Source organism: Mixophyes fleayi, chromosome 8, assembly GCF_038048845.1.
Source record: "Mixophyes fleayi isolate aMixFle1 chromosome 8, aMixFle1.hap1, whole genome shotgun sequence".
Lineage (NCBI taxonomy): Eukaryota > Metazoa > Chordata > Amphibia > Anura > Limnodynastidae > Mixophyes > Mixophyes fleayi.
In genome coordinates, this window is record NC_134409.1 from 13,409,243 (window position 1) to 13,429,346 (window position 20,104).

Consider the following 20,104-nt stretch of genomic DNA (forward strand, 5'->3'; position numbering starts at 1 on the left):
GCACTGCACTCATATAAATCAGTGGGCAACGAACACTCACCCGTGTATCTACCAAGGATCTAAGAGGGCAGTGTGCAAGGAAAAAGTATATTTAGTCCACTGTTTGCACTGTACAATATATGGACGCTGGTTGGAGAGTATATATATACTATAGGCAGAATGTGTATTCTGTATATTTCAGAACATAATCGTAAACATAAAGTTACGCACATTTAATTACACACCATTATTTTACATAAAACGTGTGTTCAATATATATATATATATATATATATATATATATATATATATATATATATATATATATAATTAAATTCTAAATATGGTGAAAATTTAATTAATTTTAGCAAAAGTGTCACTTCTGTATATTATGGGTAAAACATATACAAAATAGAGATTCTATGTAACGCTCAGATTTCCTCATAATTAAATGATATGATCAGCAGAGGATTGAACATTATGGATTATACAGGTCCAGGGTATAATTTAGCGCATTCCACAGTCGAAATAAATAGGAAGTAAAATAGCTTTTGCAATTAAACCTCAAGGATAGGACACCAAGTCCACAACACACGATATATACATAAATACATCATTGTATATGTACCTCTATAGATGGAGAGTGAAAAAAAAACATACCCCAAACACCAAGTTATATATCCTCACCTGTGGCAGAATTTGTGCTTTAAAATGTGACATCCTTTGGGCTGATGTCCCTTGGCCCGACAAGACAGATATAGCATCGCACAGATTAATCAGAAAGAGCGACCCCCCCCCCAAATCTGATGAAGAACAGGAGTGCTCAGTCTATGATCCTAGACAGAACTCCGCACACCAGCGCCAATTATTTGGGTTTTACCCCGTGTCAGGCTGGGAGTCTAATGCTAATTAGCAACATACTGTTTCTTGTATGCTTGATTTTCAGCTAGTCATCACACAAACACACACATATGATCTAGGGTCACCCACATGTTGCGTTTTACCCTAATGAGAAAGGTTTTTAATAGGAACTTGCAGAGTTGGCAGAGTGATAGTAGTTGAGTTTGGAGATGGAGGGGTTCTCTGAGGGGGGGTGGACAGTAACCAGTTCCCATTATAGGTGCTGGACCTCTGCAATCATCCCTGGGAGATCCTGCATAGTGTCTGGCAGCTTGGACAGAATTGGTTACAAGAGAACTAGAAGTCCCAGCATTCTGGGACCTGTAGTTCACCAGCAGCTTGAGAGCCACTGGTTGTCTAGGCCTGGAAGAAAAAAAAAAAAAAAGTATTTGTTTAAAGTTAATTCCCTGTGTGTGACTGTGGATTTCTCTCTTAGTCCTGGTGCTCTTGTTCCAATCCCTGGAGGAGGGTCTGACACTGGAGGCGCGGCCATGGAGAGAGCAAAACACTGTTTTATGCTTTGGATCCACCCACTTGAAAACAAAAACTTTTATTGTGGGAGGGCTGGTAGCAGTGGAGCTGGCTGTCAGTGTGTGAGGTGTTGGGGGGCGAGCAAGGGCCCTGGATCTGTCCCTGGTCTTTGGAGCTGTTGTCCTATTGGGATGTAACCAGGTCTGGCTGTGCCATGTATTGGAAGAGTGATCAGATGTTTCTATGTAAGCTGGAAGACAAGGATTTCCCTGCAGTGCCATCTGACAAGGTAGGGACTATCAGCTCTGGATATACTGCACAATAATATTCTATTAAACTTACTGCACATAAAGACATAGGAATGGGGATGGTAGGCTGATGTTTGATTAAAGAAGAGTTATAAGGTGATTTTAAGAACCAATCTATGTTCAAATCTTTGCACACAGTACTTCAAGTTATCTGGTAATTGACTTTACCTCCAGCAAAGTGGATCCAAATCGGGCACCGCTCTGCATACTACTCCTGAAAGTGCTTATTAATGCGGGTACTGTCAGCTCCCCAGGCTGGGGACCCCCAAGCAGTCACCACTTATGTGGCCTTGTATACACTGTGTGGTCTGGAATTTGGAAAACTACAAAAAAAAATCAAGTTTTTACATTTTTTTTTTTATTATTTTCTATACACCCAGGATTAAAAGTGACAAAAAGAATATATCTCAATTTATTTAATCAATGCAAGGTGATACAATCACATATTATCCTGCATTTAACAGTAGAAGTAACTGTGTTTTTTTTTGTATACTAAAATAACCAGCTTGAAATTTGTTGCAAGTCTTCTCAAGCGTACTTTTGCTTTCTTCTAAGATATTTCACTATAGGTTGGTTTAATAAACATTTTAGATTTTTTCCAGACGCTATGCAGCTTTTGGACAGAAACTAAGCAGAGAGAGGAAATATATTTGCACTAAACATAAATACAAAATGTACTTGATACATTTATTATAATATATGTATTGAATAGTTTCTGCTTATAGTCCAAACTTGAGGGATGTTTGCTTATGTACGGTAGAATTACACTGATCTCATGGTCAACTTTTTGTATGTATAAATGTGTATTAGTGGTGCATAATTATGTGTGAACTGACAATATTTGTTCACAACGAATCCATTTATTTACAAACCTGATGCATTGTAATACAGTAAGAAATCCCATCACTAAGGGACAATGGTTTATGCAAAATCTACTGAACACTGGAATATGTGTACACAGAAATAATGACACAGAATTGGAGTGCAGTGGTTATGTATATATTATATAGTAAGGAGTGTGTAGCAGTTAATACATGTAGGTGAATGTATGTGTGTATACAAGTGTGAATCACTTAATATTTGCATGTGGTTTATCTACAGTTTACTTTTGTGTTTCAGTAAATATCTGTGTTTGTATAGTATAATATTCATCCGTTATTGTGTGTGGTGTATGAATACAATACTATTTATTACATTTCAGTGAATGTGAGTATTTTTGGATTTAGTGTTGATATTTGTATCTGGTGAATGTATAACATATTTGTGTACCGGTAATATTTGCTTGTTGTGTATACATAGTATATAATTTATCACGTAATGTGTATATAGTATAACAGTGTGTATCTGTGTGAGTTTAGTATAATGTGTTTCAGATAATATTTGTCTGGTGTATAAATAGTATAACGTTTTGTATCCTTTATTGTGCGTATTGAATATAACATTGTATTTATTTAGTTGTGTTTGTTGTATGAGTTAATTTGTATAGTGTAGTCCTCTGTGTCAGTGTGGTTTAAACATCCTATTGTGTATTAATATTTGTGTATAATATAACATTGTGTGTGTATAGTATACATTGCATGTCAGTTTTTCTGTAGTATAACATTTTGTATCAGTGTGTGTATGGTATAAGACTGTCATTTTGTGTGTATGATATACCATGGTGTCAGTTTGTGTGTATGGCAAAACCCTGTATCCATTTATATGTGCAGTGTGTGTATAGTATAATATTGTGTGCCAATTGATGTAGGTATAGTTTAATATGTGTTAAATGTTGTACCATCTTGTGTGTTTAGTAGAACACTGGGTATCCGTTGATACGTCCAGTATGTATATAATGCAACATTGTGTCAGTTTCTGTTTAATATAGTATTGTGTTTGTGTGTGTGTGTATATTATAACATTTGTTATACGTTGATATATGCAGTATGTGTATAGTATAATAGTGTGTTCTATTGCATGACAGTTTGTGCGGGTGTAGTATAATGTGTGTTAAATGTTGTGTCTGTGTGTTTAGTATAACACTGGGTATCCATTGATGCATGCAGTGTGTGTATATTATAACACTGTGTGTGTAGTATAACACTGGGTAAACGTTAATGTGTGTGTGGTGTATTGTATAACATTGTGTGGCAGTCTGTGTAACATTGTGTATAGTATAACACTGGGTACACTTTTATGTGTAATAGTATGACTTTGTGTGTCAGGGTGTGTATAGTATAAGGCGTTAGTGTGTGTAGTATACCACTCTGGATACACGGTGGTGTGTGTGTGTGTGTGTGTGTGTGTGTATAGTATAACACAGTGGACCTCAAAGTCCAAACTTCAATAACACTTTGGTGTGTGTGGTGTAGCAGTATGACACCGTTGGTGTGTATAGTATAACATTATTTATCAGTGTGTAACACTTTGGTGTGTGTGGTGTAGCAGTATGACACCGTTGGTGTGTATAGTATAACATTATTTATCAGTGTGTAACACATTGGTGTGTGTAGTATAACACATTGTGTATAGTTGTACATCTTACAGCCCTACTCTCTGCACATATAACAGGTCACACAGTTGCCCCGCACTGAGGGCGGTGACATCAGTCACAGGTGGAATTGGGGCAGTTATTAGGGGCAGGATCTGTTCATTTGCTGCATTTTTATTCAAATTGTCCCCAGCGGCTCAGCCCGCGCTAATTACCCCACCAGAGCCCATTACACCCTCCCGGGGTGTCCATGCTGTGTGTGAGTACTGTGCGGGCGGGAGACCCTGCGGCTCTGTCCTCCGGCGGCCGGGGAGACCCTGCGGCTCTGTCCTCCGGCGGCCGCGGCACGAGTGGGGAGGACACGCGTGGGGAGTGGGGTATCTATGTCAGGGAGCAGCGGGCCCGGCTCACACTCTCCCCTCTTGTCTCAGTTTAGGGCCCTTATGTCCGAGGAGTGCGGGGGAGCAGCGCTGACCATGGGGAGGAGTCGGAAAAGCGAGGGGAGCCTGGTAAGTGGGTGCAGACTGGTATATGGGGGGGCACAGACTGGTATATGGGGGGGGGGGGGTGCACAGACAGTGCTCTGAGGAGGGATTGTTATAAGTGCTTGCAGTGTGGTGCATAGAAATATATATATATATATATATATATATATATATATATATATATATATATATATATATATATATATATATTTTGCAGGGTGTGAGGAGGGTTATTATAGTAGATAGGGGGATAGATTTTGAGCCCTATGCAAAGTGAAGAATATTCATTTTGCAGGGAGACATTTTTTAATGGGGTGAGACTGAGTGTTTATTTTAGGGAGGTGTGAAGCCACATTATCTTTTACTAGGGAGCAGGTTTCCCCATATATTTCTATTCATGAGGTAATTTTTCCTTCTAGTAAATAGTTGAACACTAACAATAGTGTTTTTGGTTGTGATTGTTGAATTTTCATATTGTCATGGGCTTCAGACCCCCTGGGTTCATGGGGATGAATCACCCATAGTATAGGTGCAGTTATTAAGAGTTGAATTGGAGTGAACCCCCCCCCCAAATGCCATGTTGTGTATACTGTACATCTAACAGGCTCATGTTGTTGTATCCATAAATGGTATATATACTGTGTATGTTATATACTGTGTACCAGTATGTTATATACTGTGTATGTTATATACTGTGTACCAGTATGTTATATACTGGTGTAGTCTGCAGGTGATAGAATAGTATTTGTGTTCTATATACCTATATACCTTTTGGGATCTGCTATGTATGAGGTTTGTTGTACACCAATATTTTGGGGGGCCATTGATGGGTTGTCTTGTGTACATTGTGGGAGTAATACAGAGAGAAACATTAGGATCACGGATGAGGCAAACACAAGCTTCTCACTGTACAACAATTGATGCCAGTGTCTGTCAGATATACTAGGATGGCAATCTGATTGGTCCATTTGTGCCCAGGCATCTCTATTTTTTTAGGCCAAGTTGCAGAAACTCACTTTACATTTATGTTAGTACATTTTGAAACCTCAAAAACAGCACAGAAATATGGATCATTTTTATTATAATAATAGTACCTGTTTGACATAGGCCTTATAAATATATGTTTTAAAGCTCTAACTCTTTTACAAGCAGATTAATTAGGGTACAGGGCGCACTGTAAACATAATTTAGGAATGTCAGCCCTATTGACAAAAAAATAAATTGTATTTGTCCCTTCAGGTGTTGTATTCTTGAATAAATGACTGGCCTGTGATCTTTTTGTGAGGGGAAACCGAAAGCTCTGCAAAGTCCAGATCTAGCACATGGAATAATATCCTATATTCTTATCTATAATCAGTATTTTCGGTGTAGTTTCCTGGTGTCCTAATGCTGTAGCTAAACTTGGCCATACAATTTCCTTTACCTTGATAGAAACCTGTGCGACTTCTCTGTTGATGTACAGTGTATTAGTTGTAATCCTGTGTTCAGTTCATAGTTTTGTCCCTGTGGCATTGCAGAGCTAAATGTGATTATTTGGAGTCTTACAAAAAATAAAATAAAAATGAAAATAAATAAAAATGCATCGACTATTCTTTAGGAAATTGGTGCAGATTTGGGGTTAAGATGTTGTTTGGGGATAATCACGTTTCTGTGTCGTTTGTCATCCCAGCTCCAAGGAAGTCCTGGAGCTGCGTTGGATGAGGATTCCTGCTCGTCGGCTCCTCTGTCTCCAGTGTCGTCGTCCTCTCCTCAATCCTTACCGACTGCCGGCCTCGCTCAAGGAAAAAGTGTCTGCACAAGCTGTGGGATGGAAATTGTAGATAAATACCTGCTTAAGGTAACGAATCCTAGATCTGGACTAGCAGATTGTTCTACAAGATGATAATAGGGGTCGCTGTTAAAATAAGTGTTTGTTTGACCGATATCCAAAGAGAAAGTGAAGTTAAACTCTTTGATTGTGCACAGAATTCTCTCCAGGTGAGAATTTACTAAGTCCTGGTTGAATCAGTTGCCTGGTTGTGGGTTTTTGGTAGAACCTGCTTATGCATTCGGCATAGAATCAGGTACTTGGGAGAATTGGCAAATGGCATTCTCTTATAGGAGAAAATAATTTTGCCAAAGTTTTGTTTTGAACACGTTACATGCAGGTAACGTTTTGCTCAGTGGGCATTTAAAATAAACTTATAGGGCCTGAGTCATTAAGGAGAGCAAAAAAAAAAGAGTAACTTTGCACCTTGGCAAAACCATGTTGCATTGGAGGGGGGGGTAAATTTAAAATGTGGGGACAGATTTATAGTTGAATAGGGCATGTCCTAGATCTTCTTTACATTTCAGTGTAAAAATAAATCTGTCAAGTATTTGTGTGCTACATGAAAAAGCAGCCAGTCTTTCCTTACGTGCAAAATAATAAACTAATTTGCACCCCTTGCATAGTAACATGGTTTGTCCAGATCAAATTTACTCCTTTTTTTGCCTTTCTTTCCTTAATGACTCCGGGGCCTTAGTCTTTATCTGCCATCAGTATTTTATTTGGTCCATCTATTCTGTGCATTTATTAATTTATTAGTTTTATCTCGGGATGGACCTGTGTGTTTATCCAAAGCATGTTTAAATTTTTTTTAACCTTTTCCCAACTACACCCACTTCCCCAGGACAGTGTCACCTTATTCTAGAGTTCAATTGCGTTTGGGAATGTAATTAACCAGACTTGCATTGCAATATACAAAAATTCTAAAACCTTTTGTTTCATGATTATGTATTTATGTAGCGCCAACGTATTCAGCAGTGGTGTATAATCAAAGAATGATCATTTATTTACTTCAGTCCCTGTTTCAGTGGAGCTTACAATCTAATTTTACGATCACACACACTCTAGGGCTGTTTTAGTGAGAAGCCAATTAGCCAACCCATGTTTTTTTTGGACTATGCACAAATGCTGCTACATAAGTTTATAAGTTATTTAACTTTATTTGATAAAATAGGCATACATCTTACCTTTTGAATATATTCAGAATTTATGGTTTTGCCAATATCATGTTTTTGGAATTTTGTAGTTTATTTAGCCCCATTGAACAGCTTAACATTTCCTAAGGCTTGTACGCATGTACATTAATGTGTGTTCAATGTGCGTTCGTAAAACAAAAATCATGTAAGCAAATAGATTCTGTACAACAACTTTGACAAGCGTTTACTCTTTCCTTCCTATCCATTTCAGCACTTAGTCTGTCAAAATAAGAGGTTTTGTCTCTGATTTTGACAGACGTTGTTTTTCACCACGTGTGTGTACAAATGTGCAACAATATAATCACTGATTTGTGTGTTTTTTTCATGCTGTAGTGATATTTTCCTCTGCGTACATTAGTTTAGGGTAATCACGATTTTGTCATTCTGCGTAATACACACACATAAGGGGCTGATTCACAGCTAAACACATTTAATCTACTTGCATTATATAATGGTTGAGAAGCACATTAAAAATGCAATATGTTTCAATAGTGTCCTTTGCACGTCGCGTTTTGAAATCATCATGTTGCATTTACGCACATTTTGCTATTCATATCTCTGCTAAACATGTGAAAAGCATTAAAATGCACTGTGTGTTTTTATGCTTGTTAAGCTCAGATGTCTATAATCAGAATTGCAAATAGATAATATATTTTTAACAGAGACGTAGGGCTAGATTTACTAAACTGCGGGTTTGAAAAAGTGGAGATGTTGCCTATAGCAACCAATCAGATTCTAGCTGTCATTTATTTAGCACATTCTACAAAATGATAGCTAGAATCTGATTGGTTGCTATAGGCAACATATCCACTTTTTGAAACCTGCAGTTTAGTAAATATACCCACTAATGTCACTGAAACACCTAAACAGACACATCCATTTTGGCACAACAGAGTTATGCGTTAGAACACAACCGATAGCACCAAAAGCCATTGGATGTAGGAGAGTTTTTGGTTTATATCCCTCCTGCCTAAAACCAGAATGGGTCCCCGGATTGGGTCGTCATTGACATTTGTGTCATTTGGTATCTAAATGTGAATATTTTCTAATTTCCTAATATCTACAGCGATGTGGAACATTGCCTTCATTTTATATATGCATGCTGTGTCCATATTAAGGGTACAGAACAAGTATAAATACAGTTTACATGTGTAATTTTTATTTTTGCACACAATCCTACTGATCACACACTCCAAAAAAGACATTTTAAATCATGCTCCTTTCGCCACCCAAATTCCAGCATGTATAAATAAACAGAGCCTTCACTAGAGGCTTTAAACAGAGTTTTTATATCAGTATTAATGTGGAGACTGTGCTTCTTTTTCAGTATATAAGGTGCACATTTCTTAGATATTCTCAGTGTGCATCAAATCTACAGTTTGACCTACACAATGTTTTTTTTTTTTATTTTTCTTCTTGTCTTTCCCCTAATTGGTAAATACTTAATTTACCCTGAATCTGTTTAACAAAATTAACATATAGTTCTCGGCTTACAAGTGTAGATAAATGTGTTTTTGTTTTTTTTAGAAGACTTTGTGACTAACGCAATTTTATACTCAAAGCTTTGGCCTTTTAAATTGTATCTGAACATTATCCCATTTAAAAGAAAAAAAACTGAACTTGTAACATCCTTTAAAACTAGTAATATTCTATTTAAAGTAGAATATTAACATTTAATTCTAAATCTACAATATAATAACCATATCCTATTTGTCGTCATTCGGAAACAATGTCCAGGCAAATATATTTTTAAATATAATTCAGATTTCAACAGACTGTAGTTATTCCTTTCTATGTCTTAGGAGTTGTGGGTGAATCCTTGTTGCTTTCACTGTCTATTTTCCTTTCATGCTGTAACTTTGGGTTTTAGTCTCTTAACAAATTTTGTGAACTGTTTGCATTTCTATGTCTGTTAGATATTTCTGAAACATAACGCATCAATAATCTCTGCAGACCAAAATCAATTTTGAATTTGCGGATGCGTTTTGTAGGCCCCTTGTAGCTTTCCTCCACAGGAGCTTTCCCGCTATACTAAATCCTCCGCTACAGTCCTGAGCGCACGCTTTCATGTCAACGCCTTCAACCTTCGGAATAGTCAGTATGTAAAAAGTAGATTACGTTTGACATACAAAATTATACAAAAAAAACTTTAAAGCAATGACTTCACTGGCCTTGAGAACACCTAATAACATAACGGATCCCTCTGGTTTTAACTCTTTCAACCTGGTAACGTAGTTTGCCTTGTAGACAAAGATATATATTATAGATACACAATTATGGGTAGTTCTGAGAAACCTTAAGATGTTCTGTACATAATTACTAGAGCCGGGAGTGAGAGAGAATTGGGGAAGCACAGTTTCTATCCCACCCTACTCGTGTTATTGCTTCCTACCTTTTGAAATAATAAATATGTTATGTATATGTGTGTGTGTATATGTATGTATATATATATATATATATATATATCTGTAGTAAGTGGCAAGCAGATGTATAGTAAAACTGTTTCCTTTTCCGCAGGTAAACGATTTGTGCTGGCATGTCCGTTGTCTGTCCTGTAGTGTGTGTCGGACTTCCCTGGGAAGGCATACCAGCTGCTACATCAAAGATAAAGACATATTCTGCAAGCTCGATTATTTTAGGTACTATTCATGTATGTATTCATTATAGCCATGTGTCTGTCTGTTTGAAATAAAATGAAAAAAAAAATAAAAAAAAAATTCACAAGCGGTGGTGACCAATGTTGACCAGATGAAACCCCCACTGTTTTGCCGTCTAGGCGTTACGGAACGCGGTGCTCGCGGTGCGGCAGGCACATCCACTCCACGGACTGGGTGAGGCGAGCGAAAGGCAACGTCTATCACTTGGCGTGCTTCGCCTGCTACTCCTGCAAGAGGCAGCTGTCTACGGGAGAAGAATTTGCTTTGGTGGAAGAGAAAGTGCTGTGCCGCGTGCACTACGACTGCATGCTGGATAACTTAAAGAGGGCGGTGGAAAATGGTGCGTGATTACACTGCTCTGCTGAAAGATCTTATTATGCAATGCAACAAAAATGTAAATTAGATTTTTTATTTTTTTTTCCATTTTTTTTTTTTTTCCCCCTCTTCCTTTCAGGGAATCGTGTTAGCGTGGAAGGAGCTTTGTTGACAGAGCAAGATATTAATCAGCCTAAACCAGCTAAAAGGGCTCGAACTAGCTTCACTGCAGACCAACTCCAAGTAAGTTCTTGTTCCGAGACGGTCTAACACGTGGAGCCTCTAATGAATGTGTCTTTGAGCCGTCAAACACTGCACATATGTAAATCCTGTAACAGTTAAGAAAAGATCAAAAACCTCAGTCAGTCTTCAACAATTAAGATTTAAATTAACGCTGTTGAGTCCTTGTGATAAACAAAGATTTTTTTCTTTATTTTTTCATATATATTTAGGACTTATTGGGCAATTCATAACAATGCTGGCTCAATCCTAGGCTGTGTGTTTAGCTGTAGAGGTTTTTATTTTGTTCTCTTTGAATCGTGTAGCATTAGTTTATACAGATATTTTATATTGGAGTTTCACAACCCGCACAGGTTAGGCAGCCTTTTACTTTTACTAACCTACAAGGCCATCAACAAAGCTGCACCAACATACATCTCCTCTCTTGTCTCAAAATATCTCCCAACTCGGCAACTCCGTTCTGCACAAGATCTGCGTCTCTCACCCACCCTCATTACATCCTCCCATTCCCGGTTACAGGACTTTTTTTGGGCTGCACCCACTCTATGGAATTCTCTCCCTCGCACAATAAGACTTTCCTCTGGTCTACAAGCTTTCAAGCATTCTCTGAAAACCCACCTCTTCAGACAAGCTTATAATATTCCTCAACCACCCTCTTAACCTCACTACCTTACCCTATTACCACCCGTTACACAATTTCACGCAAGACAACTAACCCCTGACCAACATTGTTGTGTGACAGGATCATTTAGTCACTTTTACCTTTGCAGTCTGGCTGGGCCGAAATGCAAAATGTATACTTAACCTCATGTGTCAAACTCCCATTGTCCCATAGATTGTAAGCCTGCGAGCAGGGCCTTCTCACCTCTTTGTCTGTTTTACCCAGTTTGTTAGTTTACTGTGTTTTCCCCAATTTTAAAGCGCTACGGAATATGTTGGCGCTATATAAATAAATGATGATGATGGTAGAAAGCTATTTCAGAAAGACTTTTTGGTGGGTACTCCACAATAAATATTGATAATTTCTCCTCACATATAATTATCTGTACTCTCCTATCTGATCGTTTAGGGCTGATGTCATTACATCGCTCATCTTGCTCCCAGCCTGCATGGTAACAAATAGGACAGGTCTGTATACCCAGGATTCCTTGCACCTTTACTGTACAGTGGTTTGTGATAGCACTTTATGATGCTAGGTTCCACTGTAACATGCAGTCACGTATAGATCATTATAGCTTATTGGACAGGTCTGAGAATTACATGGAAATTCCGATCTGAAGAACTGAGAAATCCGTTACCAGGCAGACTGGAGCCGGGAGCCAAATGGTGTACTAATATATGGAAGACAAGTTGGGGAATGATCCCTTTAAATGTTTTCTTCTGATACTGTCTGTGTAGAGGATTTAGGACACACATCATTAACTGGTCAATTGGCCAAGTAATCAGATCTGTTACACATGGGGAGGACTATATTGTACTGATCCGGTCATCCTGACACTGGTTCACAGTGTTGAGCCATCTTCTACAAACCACTCAATTATCTAACCCGGTTCCGCGGCCTCTGGCTACTTAAACCACTTCAGAGAGAATCCAATCTGCTGTTACCATAAATCTAAATTTCATTCCAACTTTCCAAAGTAAACATAAAAATTACATTGTAAACACTTAGGGCCTGATTCATTAAAGAAAGTTAAGTAAAAAAAAATTACGTAGTCTCCTGGACAAAACCATGTTGCAATGCAAGGGGTGCAAATTAGTTTTCTATTTTGCACCTAAGTTAAATACTGACTGTTTTTTCATGTAGCACACAAATATCAACTTTAAATTTCAGTGTACAAATAAGCTATCAAGTATTTGTGTGCTACATGAAAAAATACAGTATTTAACTTATGTGCAAAATAGAAAACTAATTTGCTCCCTTGCATTGTAACATGGTTTTGTCCAGGAGACTACTTACTTAATATTTTTACTTTCCCTTACACTTTAATGAATTGTTTAATTTTTAATGGCATATTAAAAATGTAATTAGCTTTTTTTTCCCCCCTATAAGTTTCAAAGTCCCAGGACTATAACACTGGCAGTCTAGATGTAGGTATTTACGGTGGAATGGAAATGATTTTGAGATGACTTTTTGTATTGAAATAACAGCAAATTTGTTTCGTACCTCCTCTGTCCCCACGATGCCCCCAAATCCCCATCTTTTTCTGAATAAAGATCTTCTTGAAGTCTTCAGTTGACTTCCCTTAACCATGTACTTGGCTCACATTCAATGCAGCAGTGTCCCCCTTGTACGTTTTTTTTTATTTTTTAAGTTTTGATTTATGTGAGTTTCTATTGGAGAACGTCCAATGTTATGTCTTAATTTTTCTTTTAATGATTCAGAATTTTGCTGTAATATTGGGCAACAGGCCAACAAGTTGGTGATTCCTGTATAACGGTTCTAGAATATAAATGGCCCTCTCGACCTGATGCACCTCTTTGTTTAATTTCTGTATCACTGTTCACACATTCTGTTACAGCGATGTAATTGTGCTATAATGCGGTTGAAAAAAAACAATAAAAGATAAGTGAAACGCGTGCTGAGCCACGTTTTCTAAACCAGACTTTCTGTTTTTTCTTTTTTCTCATGAAAATGACTTGAAAGTGAGACTAGTAACTATTTTTAGAAAGCTGTCTGGTAGGTCACCTCGTGCTTCTAAAAGCCCACTAGTGGTGGGAAAGCACGGTGATCACTTTTGTGCACTGTAGGTAGAACGCGTTGGGTGATGTTTCAGATCCTCACAGCAGGCCGCCTCTCTGCACTTTTCCAGGTCATGCAAGCACAATTTGCGCAAGACAACAACCCAGATGCACAAACACTACAGAAATTGTCGGAAAGGACAGGTCTAAGCAGGCGTGTCATACAGGTACGTGTCCTGATGGTCTTGTAAAGAATGTCTAATAAGATCTGGTTCAAATAAAGAGTTAATGGCACCATTCTTACATGTAGTACAGAGGATTACCCATTTTTCATCTGTTGCCAATATAGTCAAAAGGTAAAAGCACCACCTATGGCTTAAAACGCATTGAAAACACCTCTAGTTGGGGCAAATCGCACTATTTAAATCAGGTTATCCTTATCTTGCTAAAGTGTTAAGTTTAATTTTACTTGCATGCTTCCTCTGACAGCTTGTTGTCTGTGCACAATATGTTGTATTTCTGAAGTATAAAAGTCTGGGTTGGCAGGGAACACACAGCAGATTTTTCAGTATTGTTCAGAATTAGCCTTTAAAGAGAGGAATATACTTCTGTGTCGAAGACTTCCTTACAGAGGTTGAACTTGATTGCAAGTGCTGCCGTGCAGATTTCTAATACATTTCATCTCTGGTCCAATGTCTTCCCAGGTCTGGTTCCAGAACTGTCGAGCTCGCCACAAGAAGCACGTTAGTCCTACTCATTCCTCAACCGCGCCAATCACAGCCATACAGTCCTCAAGGCTTTCTCCGCCAATGATGGATGAAATGAACTACTCTGCGTACGTACCTCAAGATGGGCCCATGCTGACTGCTCTACACAGTTACATGGATGGTAAGTTCGACTGGGATGTCCGTTAAGCGGCTGGACAAACTACTATGGGAAACACGTGATACATTGTGAATAGCTCATACCTAAGAGTGGAGGGTTTACATGTATATTTACAGTCCAATATGTCTAAACTTTATTTTTGTGATCCTGGCCTGTTTAAGGGCAACTATTCTGAAATAATAGACTATAAAATATGTAAGATTGGTGGCATAGTTTTATGCATTTTTAAAAGTGAAAAACTGAAAAGAAAAAGGTATTTCTATTTTTATCAACTTGGCTTTTATACACCACCTGCGACCTTTTGTAACGGTCCTGTTATACAGTGAGCTGGGTTCTGGCAACTGTCCATTGTTGGAAGAACAAACTGATGTAGGACTTGCAGAGGTTATACGATTCCTGCCACTTCTGTGACCCTCACAGGAAATTCTTCAATCCATCCTGCTGCATAGTGTATCTCATATTTTAGCTTTCATTCATTTATTTGGTTGTACAAATGGTTTGCTGGATGGCACAGTGCTGGCATTCCGAGGATGGTCTCTTGCCATGAATCACTTCCTGGGCATGATAGATGGCATCAACTAGCTTTATAAGAAATGTTTGCTTACAAGGTAAAGTAAGGGATATGTATTTTTTTCTGAGTCTTTTAGGTTGAGATCGGTTAATACATGGATTATAATGACTTTATCCCAATAACTGGCAATGATTGATGTAATAAGCCGCAAGATAAAATAGACTTAACAAGTAAAGTTTAGTTAAAGGCCTCCGGTCAAATTAAATTTTTTAACTCTTTCCTGTAGTAGAACTGTGTGGTGGTCCCGTAATCAGAGCCCTCTGTTCACCAGACAGTATAAGTACTGAACTGACAGGAATTCGGCAAAGGTGTTAATTGATTAATTAGACCTGCCAATTGCAGGGGTTAGGGGTTCCCCCAGTTAGGATGAGAGTGATTTCAGGGAAAAAATGTTTTAAATGAAAGCTCCTTTAATGCATTTCATTCCTTTTTTGTCATCGCATACACGAATTGCCTCACAGCACTAAGGCACTGTCTAACATGGTGCACATTTTTGGACAAAAATCTAAAATAATAAAGCATAGTATGTCTGTTATGCAAGCTGTTATATTGTTAGTAATGCTGTTCTGTATAAATTCACCTGCACTCTGAGTAGATTGACAAGCCTTGGCTTGCCCTTTGGCAAAAGGTTGTTTTTAATTTGCTGCCAGTGTTAGATACACTCTGCTAGTGACTGTATCCAACACTAAGTTATGTAGGTTTTTACGGAATAAACCTTCTGGGTCGATTATGTAATTTTTCATGGAATTAGAACTTCAAAAAACAAAACACTGGAAACTGTTCGGTCGGTGGTTTAAGTGATTGAACCCATTAGGGTGTATGCACCAGGGTGTTTAGCCTGTGTTGCCCCTCTGCGCACTTTGGACCGCTAGCAAATTGCTGTCACCTTTTACAGCAGGCCTGTCTAACCTGCGGCCCTCCAGGTGTTGTGAAACTACAAGCCCCAGCATGCTTTGCCAGTAGACAACCTGTTTCAGAACATCTGGAGAGCCGCAGTTTGGACAGGCCTTTTTACAGTATAATGTGGACCAGGAAATGAGTTAGATGGGTGCTGTTGGATTGTTTTACTTTGTGTCATAGACAGTGGTCGAAGTGGTGGTGTGGAAAATGTAAGCGATTGGAATGTTATAGTATTACAATGAAGTCAGTAGGGGAAGTTGCGGTATAACTTACCCCTGTATACCCCCCATTTCCACCACTGGTCATAAACGAACAGTTGGTTTAATATGCATAATAAAAATAAAAAATAATTTAACCTGGATACAGATATGGTCTATAATGACAAATGTCCCTTTTCTTTCTCTCCCCTCAGCTCATTCTCCGACTCTCAGTCTCCAGTCTCTGTTGCCGCACTCGATGGCCCAACTTCCTATAAGTCACGCATAACTATTTTTTCTTTACATTTTCCAAGAATGTAAATGTTTGGGTAAAACCGGAGTCATTTATTGTGTATAAAATATAATGAAGATCATTAGTTATTTTTATAACTCCTTTCTATACTGATGTGTCACTCAGTAAAAAGGTCACAATACTACACACACAACAGTTTAATGACCATGTCACTGCCCCAATAATGTAAGTATTATCGTGTTACTTAAAGCGCCACTAATTCGCGCAACTTTTTTTTTTTTTTGTACTGTCTGGAACTAGTCCAAACTTAGTTGTGTTTGTTAATTTATTTGTCATCAGAAGAGCACTTTGCCAAAAAAATGGACTGACAAGTGTGTGCAAAAAAATGTTTACAATTTTTTTGTGAAATTGTATTTTTCATTCGTTTGTATCTGTAAATTATTATAAAAATGCATATGTATTTTTTTTTTTTTGCTTTAACAGTTCTTGATTATTTTTTTTTATTTTGTATCCGTGAACTGTCAAATACAGTTGGATTTTTTTTTAAATTTTTTTTTTTTCAAGCTAACTGAATAAAGTTTTGATTACATCCTGCTAAGTTGTGTTAATGAAAATGTTATCTTTTTAAAGATGGAACTGATCTAATTTAATGTTTCATAGTTTGCTGCTGCTTGTACTTCTTACAATCTACATTGGTACTAAAGCTGTTTCACTGTATCTGTGCAGGAGAAAAGTTTGTTGTCTATCAGTAATGTGCAATCTTAACAGATGAACATCTAGTTAGAAAAGACCATTCAAATATTTGTGAATTGGCACAGGTTTGGGATAATGTATCCTACCTTGGACTGCTACAAGTGAAATAATACTACAAGTCCCTGAATGCCCTGCCTGCCAGTGACTGGGACCTTTACATACACAACGGCTGAAGAGACGCACTGTTTGCAAACACTGTATTTAGATCTAAAGCAAGACACTTTGTAACATCAGTAGAATGTACTATATGGTATTATCTGCCATAGAGCGCAATGTAACAGTGCCCCCAAGTGGACAAACTATTATGGCAAAACACTAGCTCTACTCAAATAAGCACTTTTCAATACAATACTTACATTCACAGTGCTGGGGTCATGAGTTCAATTCCCAACCATGCCCTTATCTGTGTGGAGTTTGTATGTTCTCCCTGTGTTTGCGTGGGTTTCCTCCGGGTGCTTTGGTTTCCTCCCACACTCCAAAAAAAAAGTAGTGGTAGGTTAATTGGCTGTTATCAAATTGACCCTAGTCTGTGTCCATCTGTGTGTGTATGTTAGGGAATTTAGACTGTAAGCCTGAATGGGGCAGGGACTGATGTGAGTTCTCTGTACAGCGCTGTGGAATTGGTGGCGCTATATAAATTATACATTTCATGCTTTGGGGATTCTGTACAGATCTGTGTTTCATGGTATGTGCACCATGTTTTATAAATGTATGTTCAATGGCTAGTCTCTATCGATGGTCAGTGGAGATCTTGTAGTTATTATACAACACATTGGGGCATATTCAATTGACGGTGGGATCGCTGAAAATCCCGCGCTCCAAAAATATTACCGTTAATATAGTAATCCTGCGTGAGAAAACCGTTAATACGGTAATTTACTCGCTGGATTTGAGCTCGCGGAGCTGCGAGCTGAAATCCAGCGAGATATTACCGTATTAACGGTAATCTTTTTGGAGAGCGGGATTTTCGGCGATCCCGCCGTCAATTGAATATACCCCATTGACTAGCGTTGTAGTTTTGCAGGATGTATTCAGTAATCGTGGCCTGGCTTTAACAGGCGGCCCATGAGAATTAAGATCTGAAATATTACCATGTCCTGCAAATGCTTCACTCACAGACATGACCGGCTTTATGGGTCATTTTGCTGAGTGATGGGATTAGGCTCCACCTTGGTATCCAGCAACCACAATACTGTATAAGTTGGTCTCCAAACCAACCTGCAGTTCCCGTGTGGTGTGTGAATACTCAGACACCTATTATCTGCACAGAATAAACAAGATTCTCTGTGAACGTGGGATTTAAATCGAAACTTCTATATGCAGAAGCTGGTAACATGCTGCAAATTGTACACATTGGTGTATAGGTCCCTTTAAAAGAAAAAAACTGCTTTTTGTCTTGTGTAAATGCACATAAATGGTTCCTATTGATTGATTGCAGTTATATTCAGTAACTTGTGTCATCTAAAATACATGCTCCAACCACAGCAACTTTTAGAACTTTAAACCTGCAAACTGTGTAAAGACAAATGTCCATCCAGTTCTAGCTTTGAGCCAGAGGAAAGCAGGACAAAATCCCAGTCTCAATTTACGGCAGTTGCCAAGTTATCGTCCACTTCAAGAATTGTCCATCACCAGTTCCATTGGAAGATTTCCATAGTCTGACTGCTCTTACAGCTAAGAACTCTGGTCTATAGTACAGGTGAAGGTCTGTCTTCCACATGTTGTCACCTGCAACATCTTGGGTGTGAAAAGAGAATTCAACAAATCTTTGTATTGGCCTCATATGTTTTATACACAGTAATCGGGTCACTCTTAATTTGTACATATAGGAGAGCTCTAGCCAGAAATTAAGACTGCACACCATGTTTGCAATGTGTTCTGATGCATACTGTTGTGAAACTGTTTGTCACGTCTGTCTGTATCTCAGATTGGCATCTCTATCCCCTTTTTATGCATATCAGGATTGTATTGGTCTTTGCAGCAGCTGACTGACTAGCTTCTGCTATTCCGTTTCTGGTCTTCTAGTGTTCCCAAGTCGTTTCCCGTCTCAGATTTCCCCAACTGTACAGAGTGTAATTGTTACCATGGCCTATGTGCACAACCTGACATTTATCCAAGTCACACTTTAGTTGTCCATTGTTCCTATTTCTTTAAATCTTTCTGTACAGGGGGGGGGGTTCTTGCATTTCTAGGATTCAGGCTGAATGAAGTTGGAGCAGCAGCAGATATATTTAAGAAGCACCAGCTACAGTCTCCACCTTGTAGACCAGGCTTGGCTAACCTGTGCCAATCCAGGTGTTGTGAAACTACAAGCCCCAGCATGCTTTGCCAATATATAGCAGCTTATTGCTGCAAGGGTATGCTGGGACTTGTAGTTTCACAACACCTGGAGTGCCACAGGTTAGCCCAGCCTGCCGTAGACTGTCTTACTCAACTCCTCAATTATTTTTGAAACCCCAGACTCTCCACTTGATGTTGACCGGTGAGCATTAATACACATTAGACATCTTGGCTGATCTCATATCCATGAGTGTATCCTATCCATTCACTAGGAACTGGTACCTCCTGAATATAGGTCGGACCATGCCTTGGCGACGTTGCTGGTTCCCAACAAATTGGTTAGCTGCAGACTGCAATATGGAGGGGTAGATGACGGCTCCAAGGTGCTGTTGGCCTCCTAGGACACAGGGATGGGGGAGTTGGCATAGGGGCTTTTTGTTGAGGTCTCTCCAGCATTAGGAAGTCTATTGGTGGTATCCTGTTCTTCTGGGCCTTGGCAATATAACCCTGGTTTTGCCAATCTCCTGGAACTTTAATGTTGGGGCCTAGAGGTGAGGACCATATCCCTGTGTACTCCATTAGTGGTGCTACCTGACATGTGGTACAACCTCATGGAAGTTTGGTTATGAGTCCAGCATTTGGTGGTGGTGGGGGGGGACGGGGGACTTTACAAGTTCTCTCTAATAAATCAAGTGAGCGGACTAATCGGTTTGACACTTCCATTTGTTTAGATATATTAAAAAAATGCACAAACATTA

At 38.7% G+C, this 20,104-nt stretch overlaps 1 protein-coding gene across 1 annotated transcript; it reads left to right on the forward strand.

Moving 5' to 3' along the window:
• The first annotated feature begins 4,559 nt into the window (after positions 1–4,559).
• On the forward strand, positions 4,560–16,394 carry LHX8 (LIM homeobox 8). Its single transcript, XM_075181928.1, has 8 exons — positions 4,560–4,637; positions 6,283–6,450; positions 10,134–10,255; positions 10,393–10,613; positions 10,728–10,831; positions 13,639–13,734; positions 14,212–14,395; positions 16,276–16,394. Exons 1-8 carry the CDS (start codon positions 4,572–4,574, stop codon positions 16,347–16,349), a joined length of 1,035 nt encoding a protein of 344 aa, XP_075038029.1. The 5' UTR covers positions 4,560–4,571; the 3' UTR covers positions 16,350–16,394.
• Positions 16,395–20,104: the final 3,710 nt, after the last annotated feature.

Bases quoted from the DNA above. Each gene is read 5' to 3' on its own strand.
- LHX8 (XM_075181928.1), top strand. From the start codon at position 4,572: ATGTCCGAGGAGTGCGGGGGAGCAGCGCTGACCATGGGGAGGAGTCGG. The intron at 4,638-6,282 runs GTAAGTGGGTGC...TTGTCATCCCAG, and splicing joins GGAAAAGCGAGGGGAGCCTG to CTCCAAGGAAGTCCTGGAGC. The intron at 10,256-10,392 runs GTACTATTCATG...TTTGCCGTCTAG, and splicing joins TGCAAGCTCGATTATTTTAG to GCGTTACGGAACGCGGTGCT.